Source organism: Phasianus colchicus, chromosome 8 (assembly GCF_987193195.1).
Source record: "Phasianus colchicus chromosome 8, bPhaCol1.hap1.1, whole genome shotgun sequence".
Classification (NCBI taxonomy): Eukaryota; Metazoa; Chordata; class Aves; order Galliformes; family Phasianidae; genus Phasianus; species Phasianus colchicus.
This window is the reverse complement of record NC_143443.1, coordinates 24,795,849-24,820,730: the sequence shown is the minus strand read 5'-3', so window position 1 is coordinate 24,820,730 and position 24,882 is coordinate 24,795,849. Positions and strand designations below refer to the sequence as shown.

Here is a 24,882-nt window from a genome sequence, read left to right as displayed (position 1 = left end):
TTACTAGCAATAATTTGATATCTTTATTTTTCTTGTCTGATTCTCTTCCACAAACTAACGTGTTAACTTAGTTTCTCTGGTAATAAGCAAATAATGTCATGAAGCTGTAGGTTGGGAGCCAATGGGTTCAAATCTGGATGCCAGGTGTTGTGATTGTCTGCAGTAAAAGCTGCTGTACTTTGCACGTGGAATATCCTGCACTCAGCTCCCAGCCCTTCAGACTGGAGGAACGTGTTGCATAAGAAATTTTGCAGATCTTTTGTACTCCTCTGTGGGTTTTTATTTTGTTTTTGTTTATTTTTTTTAATTTAGAAGACTAAGCACTTTTTATACAAAAGTGAATTCACCTCTGCAAGTCATTAGGCAAATACTATTCCTCCCATTTTCAATACTGGAAAACTGAGGTCAAGAATCATTGAGGGATGGAGTGTCTTACCATAAAAACAGTACAAATGTATGCAACGCAAACTCCTGTGAAATACATCGGAGCCTCTTTTATTGAAGTACTCATAAAAATACAATTAGCGAGCATATTTTATTTGCTTGGCTCCTCTTCTTTTGCTCTGAACAATGTAGCATCTTGTTAAGCACAATAGCACCTCATATTATAAACCCTGATACCAAACAGAAGGAAGAGAAGTGCACAGACTCCAATCACTGCTGGGTAAGTCAGGCAGTATGCTGTACAGTTCAGAGCATGATAAATAAATTGCTTCTCTGTAGTGTGATGTTATGCTGTGAGGGTAACAGTGCCTCTTATTTGTGTGAATTAGTAAATGTGACCTCACTGCTTTACTTCAGTACAAACATCTCCCCAGTATCAGTAAGCAGAGTGGAGTCCAGCTGCAGGTTGGTTACTCGGGCTCTTAACAAACAGTGTTCTTAAAACCTTCTGGGGATCCCATCAAACTGAAGCACCCATGTCAGTTATTCTCACTTATTCTAACTATAAGGATGTGTCAGGTACACGAAAGACACGATTCAGACAGCATGACTGCCCTAAAATGATAACTTTAGCATAATGCACTCAGCGGAGAAAAAGCAATAATATCTATTTTGGGAACAAAAGAAAAATACAATGGATCTGATGACTAAGTGTTCTGGTCCCCAGTGTAAAGGCAAAGTAGATCCCTGTTGTATTTAACTTGATTCTTTTGAATTAAACACTTCCATTAAAAGTTTCCCACAGTAGCTTTAATATTTAATTATGTATTCCACCAAAGGAAAGAACAAAATCTTTGCAAAGGGTTTTTTTTTTTTTTTTTTTGGTGCATGTGAAATATTTATCAGCATATCTCTTTGGACAAGTATTTTTATCCCCCAGGCTGAGAAAGAGCTTCCATGTACAAATCAGTTTGAAAACATTTTATTTTACAGCTTGAAAGTTTTCTATACTTCGGCACCTCATGCCGTGACTTTGTTATTTCACTTGTTAATGAATGGTAATTAAATCTCTTTTGGCTGAAAAGGTTGGAGGGCTCCTGCTGCATTACAAAAACAATTTCTGAAAGTTACAAAAATGCCCAAGCCTAGAAATTAAAGAGTAAAGTTTCCCATGTTTTGAGTCCAAGTTTGACTTACTGGGAAGGATTTACGTGGGAGAACAGCACGTCCCAGCCAGCGTGCAGTCTCCCCAGTTGAATAGGCATAATTATGTCACTTTGTGTCTATCAGAGTAAACAGAATCACATTCTTAATAATGCACATTGCAACCGCAAGCCTCCTTGATCTTACTAACAACGGCAGCAAACACTGAATAAACCAAATTATATACCACCTGCACAAAGAACTGCTACATGTGTACATCTAAGAGCAGAGTTGTTAATTTTGCATTTGCACAGTAGGGCTTGGAACATCAGCTTATTAATTTTTCTTTTCTGTTTTCACTTTTCTTTCAGGTGTTTTGGCTCAGATGACAAATGGAGTGAGTGCTTACAACAGAGGTAGATAAAGGGGAAATCTCTCCACGTTTTGAGGCATTTTATGGTGTTACTGTACTAAATAAAGAGATACAGTATTGAAGAGATATCTGCATGGTCTTCATGCAAATATCTCTTTCCACTCAGTTCTACAGTTCAGGTATTTGCTGGCATCGTACATGCAGATTTAGTCCAGTTTCTAAACCACAAGTAGGTTAGTTCTAACACAAAATGCCTTTATTAATCCTGAAGGCAATACAGTGATTTCAGAGCAAAAGTTGATACAGAATTTCTTTCTGAATTCTCATTTGTCAGACAATCCAGCACAGACAGAGTTTAGCGAGAGACTGGGAAAGTGATGAGTCCACTCCTAAGCTGTGACTTTGGGAATGGGTCTGCTGAGAGCAAAGCCCCCTCCAGTGAAGCGAGGAACATCAGATCTGAGGTGTGGGAACTCAGATTCCCTTTCAGCCAAGGATCGCTCCTTCTCCCTTGAAATAGAAACAAAGAAAAGGAAAATGCATGTTTCATACTGCTGCCCAATAATGTTTACAAACTAAAGAAATTGTCATCCTCCAAAGTTTCTTTGATGCAACCATGTATCAAGAGATCATTAAAAATTTGTTGATTAAAGCCTGTTTGGCTTGACTGCCATGACTGGGTGTCTGTTTGGATCTAATTACAAGACTAGTGATGATTTTTGGAACTATTTAAAACCAGAAACAAATGAGCTTAGTGCCACTCCCCAAAATGGTCAAAGCACCTCATTAGAGCAAGTTTGTGCATGAGCTCCATGACTTCAGATTTCTAATAATCAACCCATTCTAGCAAGTAGACATTTGTTTTAAAACAGCTACATTCATCAAAGGCACAATGTGGAGATGCCTTTACTTTGTTGAATTTTAATGAATAAATAGTGTTATCTGTCTTCACGTCTTGAGAGAATTCTAGTGATAATTACTCTGCCTGTGACGTTTGCAGAAAAAATAGCACTGTGCTGTGGGTACACTGGCAGCCCCAGGAAGCTGCTCTGTCTGAGGATCCAGGTAGGCTTCAGTTTGATGGCCTTAGGATGTGGGAACAAGGTTTAGCTGGTTCCCTTCTAAAGAGGCTTGTGAGGGAAGCACAGCAGAACAAATACAAAGGGCACTGTTTCAGACTCACGGTGATACACCTGGATGTTTCAGAAATAGGTCCTGAGATATTTAAAATTAACAAGGTAGAGTTTATGATGAACTAGTTCATCACAACAGCAGTGGTCTCCAGGCTTTACAAGGAAGGTCAGTACCATTACTTCTATTTTACAGAGACAAAATCGTGAGTGAAACCAGGCTTCTATATTAGAACCCACTAGCACCTATATTCAGTCCCCAGTAAAGGAAAACACTTCCTGGAATTGATACTTTTCTCTATCCTTAAATATTTTTCTCTATCCTGTCTGCGTGGGGAGAGGAGGAAGTTCAGAGAAACCTTGTAGGAGGACTAGTTCTGCCTCTCTTTCTAAAATTAACTCATATGGAGGTGGGAGAATAGGCAAAAGATAGCTCAGATGAACTTTGCCATGAAAACTACATGTACATATTTTTAGTTATACCAGTATAGCTCTAATGGACATTCCAGCTGACAGCACTAAGAGCTAACGTGCTACATTTAGATGGTTCATCCTATCTCACTATTGGGCTTCTAAATCTGGGGAGAGAAAATGATCCAGAGTCCGTGCTCGCCCTGGCTTCACGCTCCCATGGAGACAGCCAACAGATGTGCTCATCAATATGGAACATTCTGTGCAGCAGAATATTGTAATATATTAATGCAGAATTAATGTGCAAGCAGCCACATACAAAAGCTCCCAGCTACTACTGACATTCCTCAGCATGGTTATTTACATAGGTAAGACTGAAGGATCAGGTCTTTGGTGTGGATTTAAGCTTTGCATTTTCTCACCAATCTTTACAAAGATCAAACTAGAATCCTGATGCTAAAAGCAACTAGAAAAAGTAATGAAGCAGAAAGTATACAAGAAGGAGGTTAAAATGGAGTTAAGAAAAGAAAGCCTAAAACATCTAAGATAACATTGAGAATCAGAGAAAAGAAAAAGAGGATTTCAGATTCAGAAAATCTGAAACTGATATTTTCAGCTTGAACATAAAGTGAAGATAAATTCCTATTGTCACTCACTATATTCCTTCAACATCCCATGGAAAGCTGCATTAGTTCAATATCAAGAGTTTAAATCACAAAACAGAGTGTCTTGTGGAAATCAATAAAAGCTTTAGATGATACCTTTGAGTGAGTTTATCTGAGAGTATTAATTCTCTTTCATACCAGGGTAATCAATAATGCTGCTAATGCTATTGTCCTGACAGGATCCTCTTTTTATTAGCAAAAGCAGACACATTTATTTCAGACATGGTGTTAACATTAGCCAGTGTGATAGAGATCAAGTCAGTGGTTTTGTGTCAGCTGGGATTTAGAGCAACCTGAGATTCTAAGAATCAACTGGCTCTGATTCTCTGGTTAGCATCTACACACCAGGCTGTGCCTGTACAGAGCAGTCTGAGGCAGCAACAATGTGGAATGGCTGTATGTCAGGGATGAAGGACTCCCGGGGGAAGCATCTGGCTGCAGAACAGACTTTGTCTATTGCAGAAAGCAAAAGACACGTCATGCACAATTAGCAGTTTGAAGAAGGAAGGCAGCATAACAAGGTTGTTTCCGTTGCTGTTGGGCAACACAAAAAGGAATCTAGAGATACAGAACCTGCAATTATCCATGGCTGATACATCCATTTATGCCTTTGGGTGTACATAACCTTCAATGCAGCTTGTGGCCCAGCAGTTTTCTTCCGGGGAACAAAACAATGAGGGGCAGAGAAGAGCACAGGCCCAGCAGAGCCCGGCTAGCTTTCAGCAGCCACTATGCAAAGGAAGTATGAGTCAAGGTTGACAGCACAGTGCTGGTAGCTTCTGAGCCGGAGGTGGGAGGAATGAGACACACATGTCCAGCAGAAGCACCACCAATAGCATATGACTGTACTTCCAAAGCACAGATGTCACAAAGACGCCGTGCGCACAGGACGATAACTGTACTCATCCACAAGAAAAACAACCTGACAAACACCACTAATAGCAGATATCTTTGTCCTGAACCTATAAGCAGTGTAATGAGCCTGTCATTAATGGACCTACACCACAAAATTCCAATTGCTGCATACAATTAACAAGTTCAGTCAACATCGCCTCACACAGTGTTTTTGTTTTCTTTAATGCAGTTATGCCTCTAACAAATTGCTTTCTCAGTGGTCATAACAGAAATTAATTCTAGGTACAACATAACAACAAAACATTGGTGAATTTCTTCTCATCTAATGATCAGAAAGAAACAGGATGCCAGGATCCAAAATGGAAACATTAAAACTATTGTGAAGAGGATACTTAGCTGCTGGAAATGGATTATCAGGCATTGTGGTAGCCTAACATATTGATCCTAAAGCTCCAGGAAGGCCATTAGCACTGCACAATTGTTGTTAATTCCAAACACGAAGGTAACATTATGCAATTTGCAGATAGACTAAAGTCACTGTTTATCACTGCTAATTCAGTCATCAAAACTGTTTGCTGCCTGAAATATGATTAAGGAAGAAACAGATACTGCCAGCTTTGAATTACATTCAGCAATGTAAAGTATTGTTGGCTATGATGTGTGAGGAAGGGACAAACTGAGGAAATGGATGGAAAGATGAAAGACATACATAGAAAAAATTGGTCACAGGTCATGTCGTCTGACTGCAGAAATCTAAGAAACTTCTCAGTAACTTATTTTTAACAGGAGAAGTCCCATAACTCAATTTTCAGAAGTGACTAATAGTCACACTCGAGGCTTCAGCCTCGAGATTCATGATCAGAATGCCTCATCTCTCAGCCTCTGCAAATTAGGTCACTTTAATAGGCATGAATATGGGCATGTAAGATCCTAGTTGTTTTATTTTTATTGGGAGGAGCAGACAAATGCTCAATTATGGACTGAGACTGGCAGGGAGGTAACACCAAGATGCTGCTGGTTATGGAGAGACAACTACCTACAAGAAAGTTCTTAGGTTCTCCCCTCAAAAGGGTAAGACATCTGACAAAGCCAGGCTCCAAGCACTGCTCACTTTCCTCCATTTCCATCATTTCTCTCCACCTTTCCTTCCATCTCATGTAGGAAGAAAACAAGAAATGAATAGGAAACACTCTTCTCTGCAACCACTGGCAATGATATTTGCTGCCAAAAGGGGATAGTCACAGCTGCCACATTTTGATAGCAATAATGACATCGCTCTTATACAGGATTATGTAGTTGTCACCTGAAGAAAGACTGCCCTCCATATGCAATGCTATTTCACTTAATTACAACTCATGAAACGCACTGAGGTCTCCATAATATTTGAGGATCTCTCATTAAATGAGAGGGACAGAAACCAATCCACGTCTTCTGTACATCATCTAATTAGTATGGATAATTTAACCATACTGCAGAATGCATCAGCAGTATCACTGCTGGATGTTCTTGATGTGACCAAAGATCATAACAAATCTAGACCAGACTAGTAATACAAAGTAATATGAAGTAGCATGAAGGAAAACATCAGGAAAGTCAGGCAACAAAACTCTATCACTTCAGTCAAATTTGGACACATTCTGATCAAAAGGATAAAGCGGGGTCTTAAAAAAATGGTTTATGCAAAACATTGTATAGACAAAACTGTTATTTTCCCATACTTGGCCTGTTGTTCCTTGCGTTTCTGAGCCAGATATTTCTTTTTCACATTCAGAAGCTCGTTGGCAAGCCTTTCAATTTCATATTTGTATTCTTGGCTCTGTGATTCATACATATTCAGTTCTGAGGACAAAATCTAAAAAACAAAAAGCAAAATGCAGAAATGAGAGATGTTAGTTATATTTACATGTATGTTACTAGTTTTACAAGCACTTTTGCTTTTATTTGACCATGTAAGAAATCACCATTTTCCACCACATTTCACTTTCCTTCAATTTTCATTGAGTCACCTCTGCCCACCTAAGGACCACTTAGGAGATTAAGGATATGCAATTTAACTACAATAAAACATGTAAAATAAGCCCCAGGCATTATGGGAATTGTCTTAATACATACATTAGCTTTTAATGTTCCGGGACACAAATGTGGTTGAAAACTCAAAATGAAGGGCTTACAAATCACAGCACAGGGCTTTATTTAATTATAATGTTTTTGTATTGAGAAGGATCCACTTTGTTGCATAAAGTAATTAAATCCACACAATCAAAGTAGCACCAAAGAGTGTAAATATGGATTAAATGCTGCTTCCATGTGAATCTGTAAACTTTAAAGAAAATAAGAGCATGCATAGTGTGTTTTCCTTTTTTAAGAAGAATTACTTGACCTGGCACCACAAAATGATATGCACAACAGTACATTGCAGCATACTGTGCCTGCAATGCACAGTAGCAATTCACTGCATTAAGGACAAATGGGAACCGTACGGAAAACTTCAGATCACATTCAGTTTAGCTAAACTTTGGCTTCTGTTTTACATTTTCTACATTGTTTTTCTTCTCCATGGAAAGCTAAGATTTGCATAACAGCCTCTTTGTTTCCTAAGGGCCCATCTGCTCCCGTACATTTTTTTTTCTCATGGTTAGTACAGACATGATTATGATGCAGTGAAGAGGAGATGATGACTTCAACAGAGAAAGGAGCTGTAGGAGCAGATGAACTCCTGGGGAGACTGATCTTTCATGCAGGCAAGAACAAGGGAAGATCAGCTCATTCTTTCAAAGAATCACTTCCTAATACCATACTTTCAAAGTTTTCCTCAAGATTCCTTTTCAAATAAAAAATCTTCCCTTCTAGTGACAAAGGGTTAAGGTTACTCTAATCATCACATATAAAATTTGCAAGTCTAACATATGTGAATACATTTTAAGAGAAATTAGAACAGTTTCAGACATAATTTTCAACATATTTCCACTAGTTTGTTAAAAATAAATGAAATGGTTTTGATTTGCGTATTAAAGATCTCAACATTTTAAGGAAAGAGAAAGAATAATCTTAATGGAAAACTGGTGGTGTCCCACAGTGTGCACAAAAGCATTTACAGCATTATGCTGTGCACACATATTCTATTAAATTCTAATTGTAATGAGATTAACAAATGTAACGGGTCAAAAATATATCCTACTGCTACTGGGAGGTGCAGAATTGACTTTATTTTCCTAACCTAATATATTACTGCTTGCACATCCAACACTGAAAATCTTCCTGGAGTCTAAGTCTCCAGGAACAGCAGTGAAGCTGTTCACCAAACCTGGCAACCTTTTATCCAGAGACAGACAGCATCCCTTACTTTCAGCTGTTTGGTCTTCTCTCGGAGAGTGTGCCGGTAGAGCTGCAACTGTTCTGCAGCTTCTGGTCCCGGCTGTCGGGCAAGGACATGCTTCAATTCCACATATAGTTTCTCCTTTTCCTAAGAAAACGATAGAAGAAAGAGCTGTTATAAAACTACAATAGCTGCAGCACAACCTGCAATGAGAGATCACCAGAAAAGACAACTATATCAGGAACATGTTTGCAGAAACAAATTTGCCTGTCTGTCAGTCTTTCCTCGCTAGCCATAAGGTATTTAAAGTTGTTGTGATAGCAGTAGGAGAGCTCATTAAGACAAACATCCAGTTAGTTCAAACAATGAATGAAATACTCTTATGCACTGTCATCAGTGAGCACACTTTACCACAGAGAACGTATAACCATCTCTGGAGAAGTATTCAGGGGTGGGAAAGTAACTGTGCTTATTCCAGTTTCTTCTTATGAGCCACACTGCCTTACATTATGGATCATAGCTTCACCCAACAGGAAGTGATAAAGCTATAGAAATGTCAGGCAAGGACTGTACAAAAACACAGCAGCTTATTTCAGACAAAATCCTTCAAATGCACATATACATACACATATACATATGCACATACACAAACACATAAAAAAAACTCCAGCTTAACTGAGTGGGCCATGGAACAGGAAAGGGAAGGATGAATAGGAACAACTATGACTCGCACAACTACCACCAAGGAATTTTTCTTTATCATGTGTCTTCTCTGTTTTCTTGTTGGAAAAGAATACTTGCTGGAACGAGACATAACCATGCCTGAATGGAAGAAACACCACAGACATACTTACACCTTTCTGCGCTGAACATTTCAAATTCTGTGTGTTCAGCATTTGAAAGCATAAGGTGTTCAGAGTTTTCAGATCTTTGCACTTTCTGAAAACTATGCACTGTAATGGACCCAGAAATGGAAGCATCTTAAATCATAAATTACTTTTACAAACATCGCCCTGAGTTTTGAATACAACTGAGGAAGAGCTCCTTATAAATGAAGTTGTTCACAGTTCATCTCTAGAAAAATCAAAAGCTCCAGGGACTCAGAATGGAGTTTGCATAGTGGCAGAAATTAAATTAAGAATTCACTCTCAGTAGAGAGTTATTTTGTCTCTACAAGTGGCTGTCACTACTGACTTTTCTTCTTGCGAATGCAAGATTTTACTGCAAGTTAAAAACAGCAGCAAAAGAAAAATCTTCCTTGTCAAAATGTGGCTGGTCAGTATTAACATTCCACCCCTGAATGTATCACAGATTTGTATTTTGGAACAGTGCAACGGTAATTTGGATAAATATGAAGCAATTGATGGATTGAAGGTCTTATGTGCAATTGTTTTCCAATTTATTTCTCTCCTAACCCTTTACAAGGGCCAACCAAGCTCTTCAAACATTGTGCAATGGTGTGTATAATAACCCCATTTAGAGACAAAGCGTGCAATTCTATTATAAGGAGAATCTATCTTATGCAACAGAGACTCGTTAGCTTTCCAATGTATATTGTCTCCATAAGCCAACAGAGACAGAACCAGCTGTCTTATAATGCACATCCTGTCCTTTCTTGCTAAGCACTGTCCATCTCTTTTACATCTAGTCAATTAATTTGTCACTGTGTTAAAAGCACAGTACGTCAGCAAAACACAGGGAGAAAATCCTGAGTGGTTCTTTATTCATTAGCAAGTTTTGCATTCACAGGTTAGAATTTCTATACTTTCTGACATTTTAGCCCAGGATGAAAACCCAAACCAATTAATTTTAATTAATTTTCAAACAGCGACCACCAGAGTATATCTCACTTACTACAAGGTATGTGCAATACTGACACCAAAAATGCACTCCTTCAAGTGGATCCCCACTTCTATCCCCACACATAAGAATTCAGGAATGCTCAAAGGAAAAAAAAAAAAAAAGAAGAAGAAGAAGAAGAAAAAAAAAAGCACAAAAGAATTGAAAATTTTTGTTTCTATAACACTGTTGCTATACTGGAAAGACACAATCTGTGTAATATGTGTCACATGCAGATAGCTGCAAAGTTGTCTGATACGTAAGAGTGGTGTACTCAAAGAAGCTTTCAGTCATGGTGTACAAACTGATATGCCTGAAGATGGATCTCTGCTACTTTTTGGCAGCAAATAAAATGTATGTTCTTTCCTTAAAATGTCAGAGAGGTCCCAGTTTGGCAAGATGGAAAGGAGGTATCCTGACATTAACAAGATGATCTTAAGTCAGCAGTGAAGATCATTGGGGTGGCAGTAACTCAAAAACAAGAAGGTAGGCAGATATCTCTGATGCCTACTGGAAGTCAGTTAACACCATTTTGCCTGAAGAAAACTCCATTTACTTCTGTTGGTGGCAACTCAAATGAAGTTGGAGCTACAGCATGTGTAGGATGCCTTTCCTTGTAGTGTTCCAAACAGCCTCCCCTCTTGCTCCCTTCTGTCTTCAGACTGCAACCACAACACACATCATGACAGTTACATGTTCTCAAGGTCATGATTAAGGTCATGAGGTGGTGAAGGAAGATCCACCAGACCTTTCTATAACTCCAGATTCATGCTGTTACTCCTCCACTGGAAAGAACAATGCATGTTTCTTCAAACCAAGCCTAGGCCAGTACCAAAGCTTTTTCTGTCATCCTTCCTATGGCAGTATTCCCACTGATCTCAGCAGGTGCTTGAACGTACGACTGTGCCCTTAATTTCAACCAGCTTCACAACAAACTGCACCAAGTCTACGGTGTGAGATGAAAGTACGTTCATTGCATGTATGTAAGACACACTGAGAGACTCAGATTAAGTGTTACAGTCAAATTTCAGGCATTCTAAAGAGAATTTCAGCACCTCAGTGAATACCTGCTGAATAAGTTGTGCAAATAAAATTCCACATTATTTTTAGAAGGCCGTCCCTATCTTAGATTTGTTTTCCAGGGGAGCTCAGAGCAGCCCACAGATCTGCCTTCAGGCTAGGCCGCAACAATACATTTCTGCATTTCTCAGTCTCTAGCACAGCAACACTTTAGGGGAGGCAGACAAGTTGCTATCCCCTAAATTTAACTAGTTGCTAAGTCAGCCAGAATCCAGAGTTCTCTTGGTCTGATTTCTCCATGGAGAGTTGAGAAAAAAGTTTTCTTCTGCAGAGGACTGGCTGGTGCTTGGGAGATTTCAGTTGATCCTTCAGGACTCCATGGTCACAAATTTGCTCAGGCTGCAGCAAGAAGAATCACCTTTGCAACTGCAATCCTACTTCAAAAGAAGCCATTTCTGCTGACCTGCACAGCCCAGTGTGCTTGCTGTTCCTTGCCAGAGGGACTGTTAGTACCATCAGACATATTCCCAACATGACACTAAGGCTTTCACTGCCCTGACAAGCAGTGGGGAGCAGTCATCAATGCTGGCTTAGACCAATGCACCAGAAATTAGCTCAAAATAAATAAATAAGTAAATAAATAAATAAGACTCATTTTATGTTATCTTCTCCCTCACTAAGACGCTAGGAAACTTACAATACCAGCCTTCGTGTTGGTTTGCCCAGGATATCATTCTGATCAAAGGACGATGGATGACCATACATTTAATGAAGATGTATTCACAGCAGAAATAGGCCACAAAGTCACAGCTTTCTCATTTTCACCAGCTTGTCTTCCCAAGCAGATAATTCAACAAATTCACCTGGTATGCTGCACACCAACAGCCTTCTCCACTGTTCATCTAGAGCTTTCTATCACACAAAAACTCAAAATCTCAAACCCTTTGTGTCACAGTGAGCCTCATTTGTGTTAGCTCCCATCTTCAATAACTGACGCTCAGCAACCTTCAGCCAAAGAAAAAAAGAAGCAAGATAAAGATCAAGATGCAGAACAAAAATGTACAATGTCATGTATGGTGGCAAACCCTCAAATATTTGATCTACCTAAAAATCCTTATCATTGTTAATAAGGTGGAAAAAACAACACAGTAACTCTACAAGCACACTGCAGCTCTTTACCACTTTGTTGAGGAAAACAAGTCAGTCAACATGCTGTGTTGGGTTTCTTGTTTACTGGCATTATATCCAAAATACTAGAGCTATGCTGAGCTCCAGAGCCATTTTGTTTATGATGCCATGAAGCAGCAGAGGGCCCTTAAGGGGTTGTGATCCCTATTCATAAGTGTTAAACAGAACACCAGAATCTGGATTAAATACACACATAAGTACACACACCCAGCTATAGTTATCTTTATAAACTGTGGGCTTATTTGTGTATATAGATTTAGCTACTAAAGTAGCTGTTGGCTCAGGACATCTACAATTAAGAGTTTTATGAGGCATAGAAAAATTAGCATATGGTAACCTTCACAAATTTTGTAACAACAGAAGAAAGTTGCCTGCAGCAATGTGAGAAAAGTGCAGTATAAAATTTCTCAAACACTTTTCAAAGCTCCTTTTCCTTCTTGTCTGTCCCACATCCATCAGCAAACACCTTTGCAAGTGTGCAGTTCCATAGAACAGTTTGTATTTTCACCATCTAGGCTGTCCTTTAGCTGTCCAAAATGAGGTTTTATAATTAATTCAGGTTTGGAACGGGACGCTGAAGTCCTTTCACAATGTGGCAATGCTAATACTGTATGAGGTGCTTAGGGGGCTCTCATTAAAATGCTGCCACTGACTTGAAGGAAAGGCCAAGATCATTTCCCTGTCTCTGGTGAAATCTGCACCACTCTAGATAGAGTTAAATTAAACCTGTCTGAGATGACTTAGCCCTCCAGTTGATAATAATGCTTCTCAAGAGCAAATCTGTTTCCTTTGGCACAGACTGCACCAAAGTGACTGGCATTTTCAAAACAACTTAATGAGAGAGAAAAAAATACCTTAGAGCATCTTCTAAGGTCTTCACCTCTGACTTTTTATTTTTTTCTTTTTCTTTTTTTTTTTTTTGTAACAATAAAAGCTGGATGCTACATTATTACCATCTTCCAGGAACAACACAGTACAAACATTTCCAGCTAAAGTGCAATTGCAACTTATTATTATTTTTATTGTAGTGGTACTATTGCATCCCTCTTAGGAAGTGTGTGGGAAATGGATTTATTTTTTTTCCAAAGGACAAACAAATATGTTATATATACTCCTCTCCTTTCAAGACTTCTGAACTCAGACACACAAGAATAATAAGCTACAAGAAGGAGAAAATGGCATGGATGCCTCTTGCAGAAATAATAGCAGCAATTCTCGTTCTACTATTGACCCTACACTAGAGTTTATAAAATCATTAATCAGAGTAGCTCATTTAAACTCAGTGTTTAAACTCAGTGTCTATCCTTAACACTGCAGAAGATGATCAAATAATTATCTGCTCTTCTTCTGTATGCGTGTGCAGTATCAAACATGCACATATATACACATAAAAGGAGAGTGATGTGGTGAGCCGTTCCTTGAAGCTGAGGATTACTGATGACACTGCATGGATTGATTCTAATTTTCCAGCTACTTCCACAGTGCCTGCAGCCTGCAAGTTAGGCAAAAGAGAGCTTTAAACAAACCTTTGTTCCACAGTCTAACAGTGGCTTGTCTTAAAGTGTACTAGGGGAGATTCAGAGGTTGATATAGATCCTATTGAAAAGAAATCTAAATAATGTAAGTGAATATGACTACAAGGCAAATAATAGGAAATATTGTGCTGGCTAATAATTATTATATGCAGAGCCAAAATATCTTCTTCAAATATAGCCGTCTAATTTATAACTTCTATATTTTCACATCACTGTCACAACATGCATTTTAACGACTCAATAGCCATTTTGATTTTAAAAATAACAGATGTCTCAAATGACTTCTCAAATAGCCTTGATAAAGGCCATGCTGCTAATGATCTGCTGTTCCTACAGGTGGAGACTTGGGATGGGGATTCCCATCAGACCCAGCTTCTGCTCACACTTCTGACTGATCTTAAAAAATGACCCAAAGTGGTGATCAAGGAAACTATTGAACTGCTTCTACAAATACCTCTCTGTAATTTAGACACCTACAAGCCATTAATCACCTGCTTGACTTAGATCCTTATACTTCTCTGAAAGATGAGAGCACTTAGCTTCGAGTCCTTTGGTGTTCTAGAATCACTGCCTCCAAACAGCTGTCTCAAAGTCAAGCCACCACTTAAACCTACAAATACCTGTCTAACAAGGCAGCAAAGCCTGCATACATCTTTCTGACAGTACAGCAGCACTTTCCTGCATATGCCAAGTACCTTGGGGAAGAAAAATTGGTCTCCTGTTACACTTTGGAATCTATTAAGAGATAACAGTACATCTAAGAAATGCACATGGCAATTCTGAAATCATGAATGCTTTAATATATGGTTCCCTTCAGTCTCCCTGTAATTAGAGCTGACCACTGGAATACTCTGAAGAAGTTTTTTTCAGCTCTTCCTGCTCATCTCATAAAATTCAGAAAAACAAGACTAAAGGAGAGAGAAAATGAGTGTGCATGCTGTGCCCAAGTATGCCATCCTCTGTTAAAGATCACAACTATTCATACTAAGACAGACACGGGAAGGCTCAGAGACCAAAGGAAGTGGAGTAGTTGACTGAGCAAAGCACCTTACCTGGCAGACTCTCCCTGTGCAAGTTTCACACCTTCAATACACTTGGCAGGTCATGTCTCGCTGTCTCATGTGAAGGATGGGGAGAGAGAGTTTTTTCTATACCCATGTCCTCACCTCTAACGTTAAGCTACCTTCTTAAAAAAGCAAAAACATGTCTCTTGTCCCCCTCTATTCAGTTCTTGTGAGGCCCCATCTGGAGTACTGCATCCAGGCCTGGAGCCCCCAGTATCAGAAAGACTTGGAACCAGAGAAGGACCACTAAGAGGATCAGAGGGCTGGAGCACCTCTCATACAAAAAAAAATGTTGAGGGAACCAGGCTTATTTAGCTTGGAGAAGGCTCCAGGGAGACCTCACAATGGCATACTTGAAGGGAGCATATAAACAAACAGGAGGAGGAATGGCTGTTTACAAGGGTGGATAGTGATAGGACAAGGGGGAATGGTTTTAAACTAAGGGGCGGTTTAGGTTAGGTATTATGAAATTCTTCCACTCAGAGGGTGGTGAGGCACTGGAACAGGTTGCCCAAGGAGGTTGTGGATGCCCCATCCCTGGAGGCATTCAAGACCAGGCTGGATGTGGCTCTGGGCAGCCTGGTCTAGTGGTTGGCAACCCTGCACATAGCAGGTGGTTGAAGCTGGATGATCATTGTGGTCCTTTTCAACCCAGGCCATTCTATGATTCTATGACTCTAACTGCTTGCCCCTTAAGTGTTCCAAAATAGCCTTAGTGCTGTGCAGAAAGATGCAGCATTTCCCAGTCAACATTCACACTCCCATATGAATGAAAGTAAGTGAACTGAAATAAATTAATAACAGTCTGTCCTCGTGGAACGTCTTCCTTTTTTAATGTCATACAAAATAGTAATCCTTAATGGAACAGGACGCCCATATCCTGTTGCTTAGCCAGGAGCAGGATACACTTGCCTTAATGGAATAATGTCCACAAACTGTACTTCTGAAAAATAAAGATTTGCAACTGGCTCTAGGTCACAATTTATAATTTGAGCTTGTGAATGTATTGCTGCACTGCTGTTGAACTTCTCCAGTATTTTAACTTCTCTGGCAGCTTCTGGATGGCTAACAGTCAGTATTGGATTGCTAACAGCACTGCTAGCTTTGTGCATAGCAATGCATTCAGTCAGCACAGCAAGTCATTTACTTTCCCTTAACAAGATAACTAGTTGATTAATACACTTTACCCTGAGGTGCACAGCAGATTTATTTCCTTCCAGATACATGCTGAATACAGGAATGAGGAGTAAACAAGTTTGGTTTCAGTTGTTTGTTATTTGCTGGAACAATTCCTGAGCTTTTTATTCAAGAGTTATTTTGGAGAACTATTACTGAAGCTAATGGTAATTTCATCTGAGTCAGAACTTTAGGAATTGGTCATTTTACAAAATATTTTTAGTTTAATAGCACAGCATGTCCATGGTCAGGATTTCTAGGTCCAGACTAAATAAAAAGCAGTTGAAGAAAATATTTTGGTGATTACTGTTTTTACTTTTCTGATGCAGATTACAGTTAGGAGATGTTTGTTTGTTTACCTGGAGTGTTTACATGGCCTTCTCTTTTTAGTCTCTGAATGCTGGTCAATCTTTAATGCACTTAAGCTGCAGTATTACTTCCAGATAGGCAGCAATCCTCTTATCATACAAAAGAGCCTGGACACACAATGCTGACACAAATTGCCAAAATTTACTAAAACTCCTGGAAGATGCACAGAAATGAATCCAGATTCCCAGGAGCATAATGCCAGGTAAGCCAATTCATCTGCTCCTTGCTTGTCAGAAACAACAAATCTGGACTAGAGAAGCAGGTTAAAAGACAGAGGAAAAGCACAACCATAAACCACAGTATACTTCAAAACAGTAATTTCTCCCATGCATGCTAAAATTCATGGACTCAATGTACAAATATTAAAATGCAGGAAACAAATCTATACTTGACATTCATCTATCAAGGATGGTATTTCTGTAATTAAATCAATCTTGCATGGTGTGGAGGGATGGCATTTTATGACCCACTACAGTTCTCATCCAAGTTCAAACAAGGAAATACATAATTTTTCCTAAAAACCTTTAGAAACAGATTACATGTTCATGTACATACCCCACACATAAACCCCGAGACTTTTACTTCACCTGTAACATACTCATGTTTGTAAATAGAATCTGAAATATTTCTGTGTAAAACACCAGTAGAGCAGCTAAAAATGGCACAGATCCCCAGAATTTAGTATTTTGACTTGTTTCCTTCTTATTTCTTAAATAAATTTGCACCTAATTTTTGTCCAAAACCTTTTATCATGCAAAATCTGTTTTGTTTATGAGAGCAATGAAGCTTCACAAAGATTCAGAATGAGTTAAACCTTTCCACTAAGATAATTCTTCACCAAAACTGTTTTTTTGAGTACTAAGTATCTGCTTTGCTTCCCATTTACCAATGCCAGATATATATGCCCTATTCTTTTCATTGGAAAACAGTATTCTTATTGCAAAGAGCAGCTGATTATCTTTCCCTGATGCCATTAAACTTATTATCACCTTTTCTGCCATGTTTGAATGTCCTCTTTAAACAACAGACCCTAAACAAAACAGGCTATTTTAATGGGAGAACTTTATTCTCTTCCATTTGAACTGGAATGTATGTGGGAAGAGGAAAAGAATATAAATGTCAGTATGTTTTTAGAGCAGTTTATCATGCTGTAAGTTTCTATAGCGTAGAACACCTTCTAATTCTGGATGGACTGAGATTAGAAGGACTAAAATAAACCATAATTTACCACGGACCATATTCAAAATATGTATAAATAGAAATGGACTCCCTTCTGACGAGAGCTAGCATAAGAGCTGAATACCTACTTAATTCTTAAAGCTCACACAAAGTTCTCAAGATATTCAGACCCTCAATATATCTTCACACAAGTGAGCCTGTTAACTGTCTCGTTTATGAAATGCGATTACTTACTACATCATTATAGAATTGCATCTGAACTCAAGTACACTGCACAGAGAAATAACACAATGGTCCTACAATTTGCTCAGTGTGAATGGTTCCACACTGCTCACAGAACCCTGCTGGATACACAGTCAGCATTCTAGGGCAAATGAGAATGTTAATAAATAAATTAATAATAAGAAGAAAAAGAATATCTGTGGCAAAGTAAAAGGCACCAGAGAAATTCTAATTGTATGGAGGTACAGAATCATTGAAAGATAGCCTAATTATTCTAGTTAACATCAACATTTACCCTTACAGGCAGAGTAAAAATCTAAAATCAAAGACCTAGTTGAACAATGAATGTTTCAAACTCAACAAAAGGAAAATGAAAGGATGGCAAAAGGAGGAAATAACTTGAAAATTAGTCCTGAAGAATGACAGCGTATGAAGTACCTCCGTGTGTCTCATACTGCCTTTGAGACTCCAGTTCAAAGCAAATTCAAGGCACTGGGATGAAATTAATTTGAAGGCACTAACTCAGTAGACTGCTGTGCACCAAAATACTGCACTAATAATAAGATATATGTAGTTCTGACTAGTTAGAACTAGGCTACAGCCAGAGTTCATGGGAAAACATTTTTTTTATTAAAAAAAAAAAAAGAACAGATTCTTTTCAGAGTCCAGTTTCCAAACAAAGCCCTTTGATCCAGCAGTGACCAAGTCCAACTTGTCAGTAAACAGCACTGTGGAAATAATTTTTTTCTTCAATTCATACTCATCTGAAAACTCAAGAGTATATCTCAGGCCAGAGTCCACGCAGTGTTTCTCATTTCTACATATCAGTATAAATCCCTGGAAATTCCAGCCAGTAACTGAAACTGGAGTCAAACTCAAAAGCTACACTCAACGGGGTACTACTATATTTGTTCTCCTCAAGATACATAACCACCCTTCCATTTTTTATAAGGAAAGGACTTTTTTTTTTTTAATGTCAGGAACCATTTGATCAATGGCTAAACATTTTGCCAGCTTAGCTTTCTCAGTTAGCAGTGTGATTTCTTTGTGCTGATATGGCCACAGCCACTATGTGGCTAAGCAATTAGATGCAATTACACAGGCAAGACAATCTACTGCCATTCAAGAGTTAGTACAAGCTGAATAAGAAAAAGTGTCTTTTTTTTTCCTGCTAGTAGGAATGGTACCTTGAAGCAAAGAAAGGGTCTAAAATTCAATATACTCACTGCTTTAATTGAGGGATGAGGGAACTGCTAGCTTCAGCCTTAAGATAGGGCATTAATCCAGTGCTTCCAGACAAATTCAAATCCTCCAGAAAAGAGAGACAGAAAAGAGCCAAGTCCCAGTGAAGTACAAAAAGTTAAAAAAAAAAAAATCCTTTTCATTTTTGGATGGAAAAATCCCTCCAAAAAGCTGACTTTATATATAATGATAAAAGAGAAGTAAAAAAAGGATTGTATTTTGGTAGTGGATTTTGCAGTTCACCTGTAAGTTTCAATGCATACAAAGCAATCTCTCTCAAACTACCTCCACTAAAATCTCTCTAAAGGTAAGATGACAGAGAAACAATAATGAGTAGGTCAAAAGAGACTCCTTGGGATTCTACAGTTATTAGTTTCCTGAACGGAACTACAGTTATTTTTAAGAAAATAGACAATTCTGCCAAAAAATACTCAACTAAGACAATCTACACCAGATGTAACATACAAGAAGGCTATGCTCTCAAATCTAAGTTGAATCTCTACTCAGCAACCGAAAATATATAAATACCAGTTTTGAGGGGGTGAAGCAAATCTCAACCATTTTGAAGATGTACAGATAATATCTAAAATAAAACTGAACTGAGCATTCAGAATAGCAAAATAAAGGCAGGCATAATGGGGGCGAATCCCACTTTCCCAAGCAGACTCTCCAAGGAGAAAATCTCTTACTCAGTATTTGAGCACACTTTTTTGCATGACACACTGTATAATGGGAGCTACATGAAACACTAGGAGATCAGCAAAGAATCTAACTTGCTTCATGAAACTGCCAGGCTAAGAAAAGAAATGGTTTTCAAGAGGATGGGGCTTTTGTGAAGTAGGCTGAAAAGAAGTGACACAAGATTGCAAAAATAATATATAATAAATGGGAAGAAGTTTTGTATAATGAAGAAAGCATATCCTAGAGCTCCTCCTTTAGCTGGAATAAAACTTCTCTGACTTCAGCAGGTGCCAGCCTGCATAAACCCATGGCAGCTTTATGAGACTATAGTAGCAGCTCTGAGAAAAGATGGTTATGTATCTGTTCAGACAGTATAGCAACAAGCACCTCAAACTGGATACAACAGGTCTACTATCAAGTCAGCACAGAAGAAATAAAACATCTATTTTGAATGTTTAGCTAGCTACTGTTACTACTGAATTGAGTCATGTCTCTAATATATTCATTCACACACCACTATTAGCATAGAAATGATTTTATTCCATTTTTAGTTGAGGTGAGGTGTGCAAAAGCTCAGTAACCTGCCCAAGGTCACAGAGAAAGTCTCCTTTGCTCTCCCTTCCCTGGATCTTTCAATACCTGAAATGAAATTGCTAATTTATATCTAAGACAGTAATGCCCCCTCTGCACCTCCTACTCTCTGTCAGTGGTACCATCAGTTCTTTGGAGGGTTTGGCTAAAATCTTGGCTCAGTACAAGGGCATGTGGGTGTTTTCTAACTCTAATATGAGTCAGATATATGAGCTAATCACGCCTTTTGCCCTCACGCTCTTTGAAACTATGATCTCAAAATGCTAATGGCCTGGAAGCATTACATCCTACCTATTCAGTCCTTGGTTGTTGAAAAATAAAGATATTCAGAACTTAAGAACTTAAAATAGTGTTGATTATATGTGTGTGCATGCATACACACACATTTAGGAGAACAATGCACACATATTGAACAACAGTACTCTCAGAACTACAGGCTTAGGTAGATGTTGTCTTTATCACTATGAGATGTACAGCTATACATATCACTGTATATGTGCTTCCCTCCTTGCTTCTTCCCTCCACAAATAATACTGGTTGTGCATTTTTTACATTTATGACCAACCTTCTGAGGTGATTGACAACTGAGGTAGCTGACATATATTGTGAATCTTTCCACTGTTATCCATTCTGAGACATGCAGCTGAATAAAATTCCACTCAGTCAGACATGAAATCAAATTAGAAGGGTTCACTCAATAGAATGAACTAAATTTGAAACAAATAAAGCAATGCATAATTCACTTGCAGTGGGATAAGTTCCTATAACCAAGTTAATCCTAATCATAACCAGGTAATATGGATATATTGTGTGCTTACCACACATCAATGTTCATTATGCAGTTGTACTTCAGTCACATGGGGGATCTGGGAACAACCCCACAAGTAAAGTGGGCAAGTTTTTTTTTTTTTTTTTTCCATTCAGACATTGTCAACAGAGCCCTTCTGTTTAATAATAATTACACCTTATGGCTATACAATGCATTTTCTTCATACCATGTGTTTACAAAGACCTTCACCCATCACTGGAATTCCATGTTTAACCCACACTTCTCCACAAAGCACTGCAGTATTATTCAACAGTTTAGAAAGGAATAATAATAATAATAAAAGGCTGTATTTTTTATCTGTAAAATTCAGGTGGAAGGTAATGACTCAAACATGGAAGCCAGCTAACCCTGAAGTAACATTTCCTATGTTTGAAAAGAAAGTCATTGGATTTTTATTGATTGTAAGCATTTAAGACCTTGGTTTTAGATCTGATTTTTAAGACAGCATTTTTCATCAACATAAGGTATTATCACACCTGTGAGCTGCTGTGTTAAAGAAGAAAAAGTATGGCCACTGACTGCTTTGCATCTACTTTTCAAAGTCTCAGGATATCCACTTCTATTCGTTGATAGGTTATAAGATAGTTTAGAAATTTCTTAAACATGGAAAATATTTTTACCTCATTATTAAAGTATTCAACTCTAACAAATCATTGTACAAAACCATTCATCATGTTGCATATTCAATATTTCTCAGTGAAAGTCTGATGATAGGTTACAAAAGATATGAGATTTTCAGGTCAAGCTGCATTCTACCTGGACAAGAGAACTGTCAGCTATCCAAATTTTCTGACTGAAACATAGCAAATCATTCTTTTAATCACATAGCACAGATAGTAAGGCCTTACTTTAGAGCTGCATCGTTTTTAAAGATCTAGCAGGTGAGAAAGATTGAAAAAGCTTATTAAAAAGGATATGATGAAATACACAGAGGAAACAGGTTAGATAAGCAGATGCTTTTCTATATGATTCCATATAATGCAATTCTTCCTTAGCAAAATTTCCATTCTTATGTCCACGTTCCCTGTAGAAGCCTGCTCTTATTTACAAAGGAACAGTCAGAAGACAGAAGTATATTGCATACAACACAAATGGAATTATTTTTTCTTATACAAGCATTATGGCACTACATGAGGATGCAGCAAGGTGAACAGCCTACTCAAACTGCAGGTTGCTGACACTGAGCTCAATCACTCTCAGACTTATGTTATTTCTAGATTCCAAAGGTGTTTTTAACATTCAATATCCAATCCACATAGCTTTTTCCACACCATTTTATTACTACACTTTGATATAAGCTATGTCATATGCACACACAGAAATCAAAGACAGAGACGCTCCCAAGTTTTACCTATAAAAAATATCCTATTTGCCACACACCTAAAAACTATTACATATAGCAAGAGATTGAGAATATTTTAAAGCAGATACATGTAATGGCTATGCCCTTGTACAGGACAAAATGTGGATAAGGACAACTTTGAGAGAGGAAGTAATATTTATGCAAGCAAAGGCAACCTCATAAGTTTGTATCCCTAAGCTCCTACAATCTCTGACTGAATACAGGTGTGAATGAGCTAACTAGGAAAAGCACAAGTAGTTCCCTCATCCCTGAATGTGAGCAGAGACTGTACTGTGTTGGCTACCTGGAAAGAAAATCTACTTCACTTTGAAGCACAGAATTGGCCCACAACCATTACAGCTCCAGTGCAAAGGGATGTCTGTGGCTGTTAGACCATGCTATATATATACACAAAATAACTAGTTCAAACAACAGTAAAGTGACTTGTCCAATGTTATCCAGCCACTTAGCAGAAGAAGCTCAAATAGTACACTCAATTTAAGAGCCCTATACCACCAATGACCTATCCAGTTGGACACATTGCCCTTACAGGAAATCAGCTGCCCTCCAAGCAATGTCTTCCATCTCTCGTTACCTCTCCTCACCACATCCTGCTATGCAATAACTCTGTTTCAGTCTTAGTGTTTGACTAAAAAACTCTGTGGCAAACCAGAAAAAATACACAAAAATGTTGATGGTAAAGCCCTAATCATAATATAGAGCATGGTATTTTTGGCTTTTTCTTTACCATTATTCTCAGTAAAGGAGACGTTCATTTCAGCATTCTTGTACAGGGAAATGATGCATGAATTAAGACCCAAAGGATCTCAAGTATCATATTAGGAAGTGTTATTAAATATTTAATTCCAACTCTGACTTAAATCTAGGAAAATAGTAAAAAAAAAAAAAAAGTGTTGCAGAAGGGACTGCTACACAGAAAGATTGTGCCAATGGCTACTATAGTAACTTAGGCTCAAATACCTATTTCAAAGATTTTCTTGGTCAGATAACTCAGTATTTCTATATCTCAGCTCTTTACTTTTAACTAAGGATTATAGATTATAGTTAAATGGGAGCACACTAAGGATAAGGCAAGATAAGCAACAGTTTGTATAAAAATCACGCAGGTAGAATTGGGTTTGTGTATGGGTACAGCACAGCAAGTTTGAAGCTGTATTTGCTTCATTTGTTTAAGCTAACAAACTATTTTACTGACACCACTTCAGTACTATGTAATAAAGATTATAATTTTCAGGTAAAGGCGTAACAATATACCATACATTACCTTAACACAAAATTGCGGATCTATTTTTCCTACCAAAAAAAAGTGGCAAACCCTTGAGCTTCTTCTCGACAGGAGTTTCCAATAATATTTCTTCCACTATCCAGTGTGTGATACGCTATGTAGGCATTAATACTGTTAGGGTATTTAAGACCAAGATGTTCAAACCACATTTACAGCTATCCTCACAGTCACCTGAGGGAAGGAGAATCTTTTCTCAGTTTGACATCTACGGTTGAAGCCCAAAACATTCCTTTAAAAAATAAAAATAAAAAAATTGATAGTAATGTTTGCACTATGGGAAGTTAGGCTCGCTTTGATTCTACAACATAAATCTTACTGGTTATCACTGGAGTTCAAGGACATCTGGATGTGGCTCTTGAGGACATGGTACATTTAGTAATGTAGGGGGTTGGATGGCTTTGATGATCTAAAGTCTCTTTTCTGATTCTGTGATTTCATTATTCTAATTCACACAAACTCCATTAGACTCCTTCTGTCAAAAGCCAACCTAAGCACAAATGGAATCAAACAGATTTTCCTTCATGTCCTGGTCGTAATGATGTGGTTGAAATGAAAAAACACCATGCCAAAAATATAATACTGACTTGAAGATTAATCTAAAACATGAATATACTAAGGCAAACCTTAAATTTTATTTTCCAGAGTTATCCAGGTATCAGAAACCAGAATATAAAAATTAACTAATCAGATGCTATTTGTTCTCTTTCAGTGTGTCAGTGCTGCCATCTAAAGCTAAAGCATGAAAAAGTAATTCAAAGGTGCATCTAGGAAACATTCTGGAAACACATCTGAGCAGACAGAGAGTGCAGGTAAGTCAAATATAAAAACAAGATACAACAATCTACCAATGCTGCAATACCTGTAGGAGCAGTTCTTTTTCTATCACTTCACCTGTCTTGCTGATAAGCTGCTTCTGTAGCCTCTGTATTTTCTGGATCAGTTCATAGGTATTTGGGTCACTGGCCTAGACAAAAACAAAGTAATCACAAAAATTCTATTATAACTTGCGTTTCCTGCTTGCA

The 24,882-nt window shown here is 38.1% G+C and overlaps 1 protein-coding gene across 2 annotated transcripts in view; it reads right to left on the bottom strand.

Moving 5' to 3' along the window:
- Positions 1-1,305: 1,305 nt before the first annotated feature.
- Positions 1,306-24,882, bottom strand: part of CFAP58 (cilia and flagella associated protein 58) — a 57,942-nt gene continuing 34,365 nt past the window's right edge. Inside the window, exons 15-18 of one of the 2 annotated variants that reach the window (XM_031597511.2) lie at positions 24,720-24,824; positions 8,305-8,424; positions 6,680-6,813; positions 1,306-2,410 (exon numbers count right to left, since the gene is read on the bottom strand). In XM_031597511.2, coding sequence (XP_031453371.2) covers positions 2,290-2,410; positions 6,680-6,813; positions 8,305-8,424; positions 24,720-24,824 — 480 coding nt within the window. In that variant the 3' untranslated portion in view covers positions 1,306-2,289. Of the gene's footprint in view, positions 2,411-6,679; positions 6,814-8,304; positions 8,425-23,551; positions 24,032-24,719; positions 24,825-24,882 lie in introns of those variants that run through there. The other variant, XM_090145463.1, reaches the window with a different exon arrangement.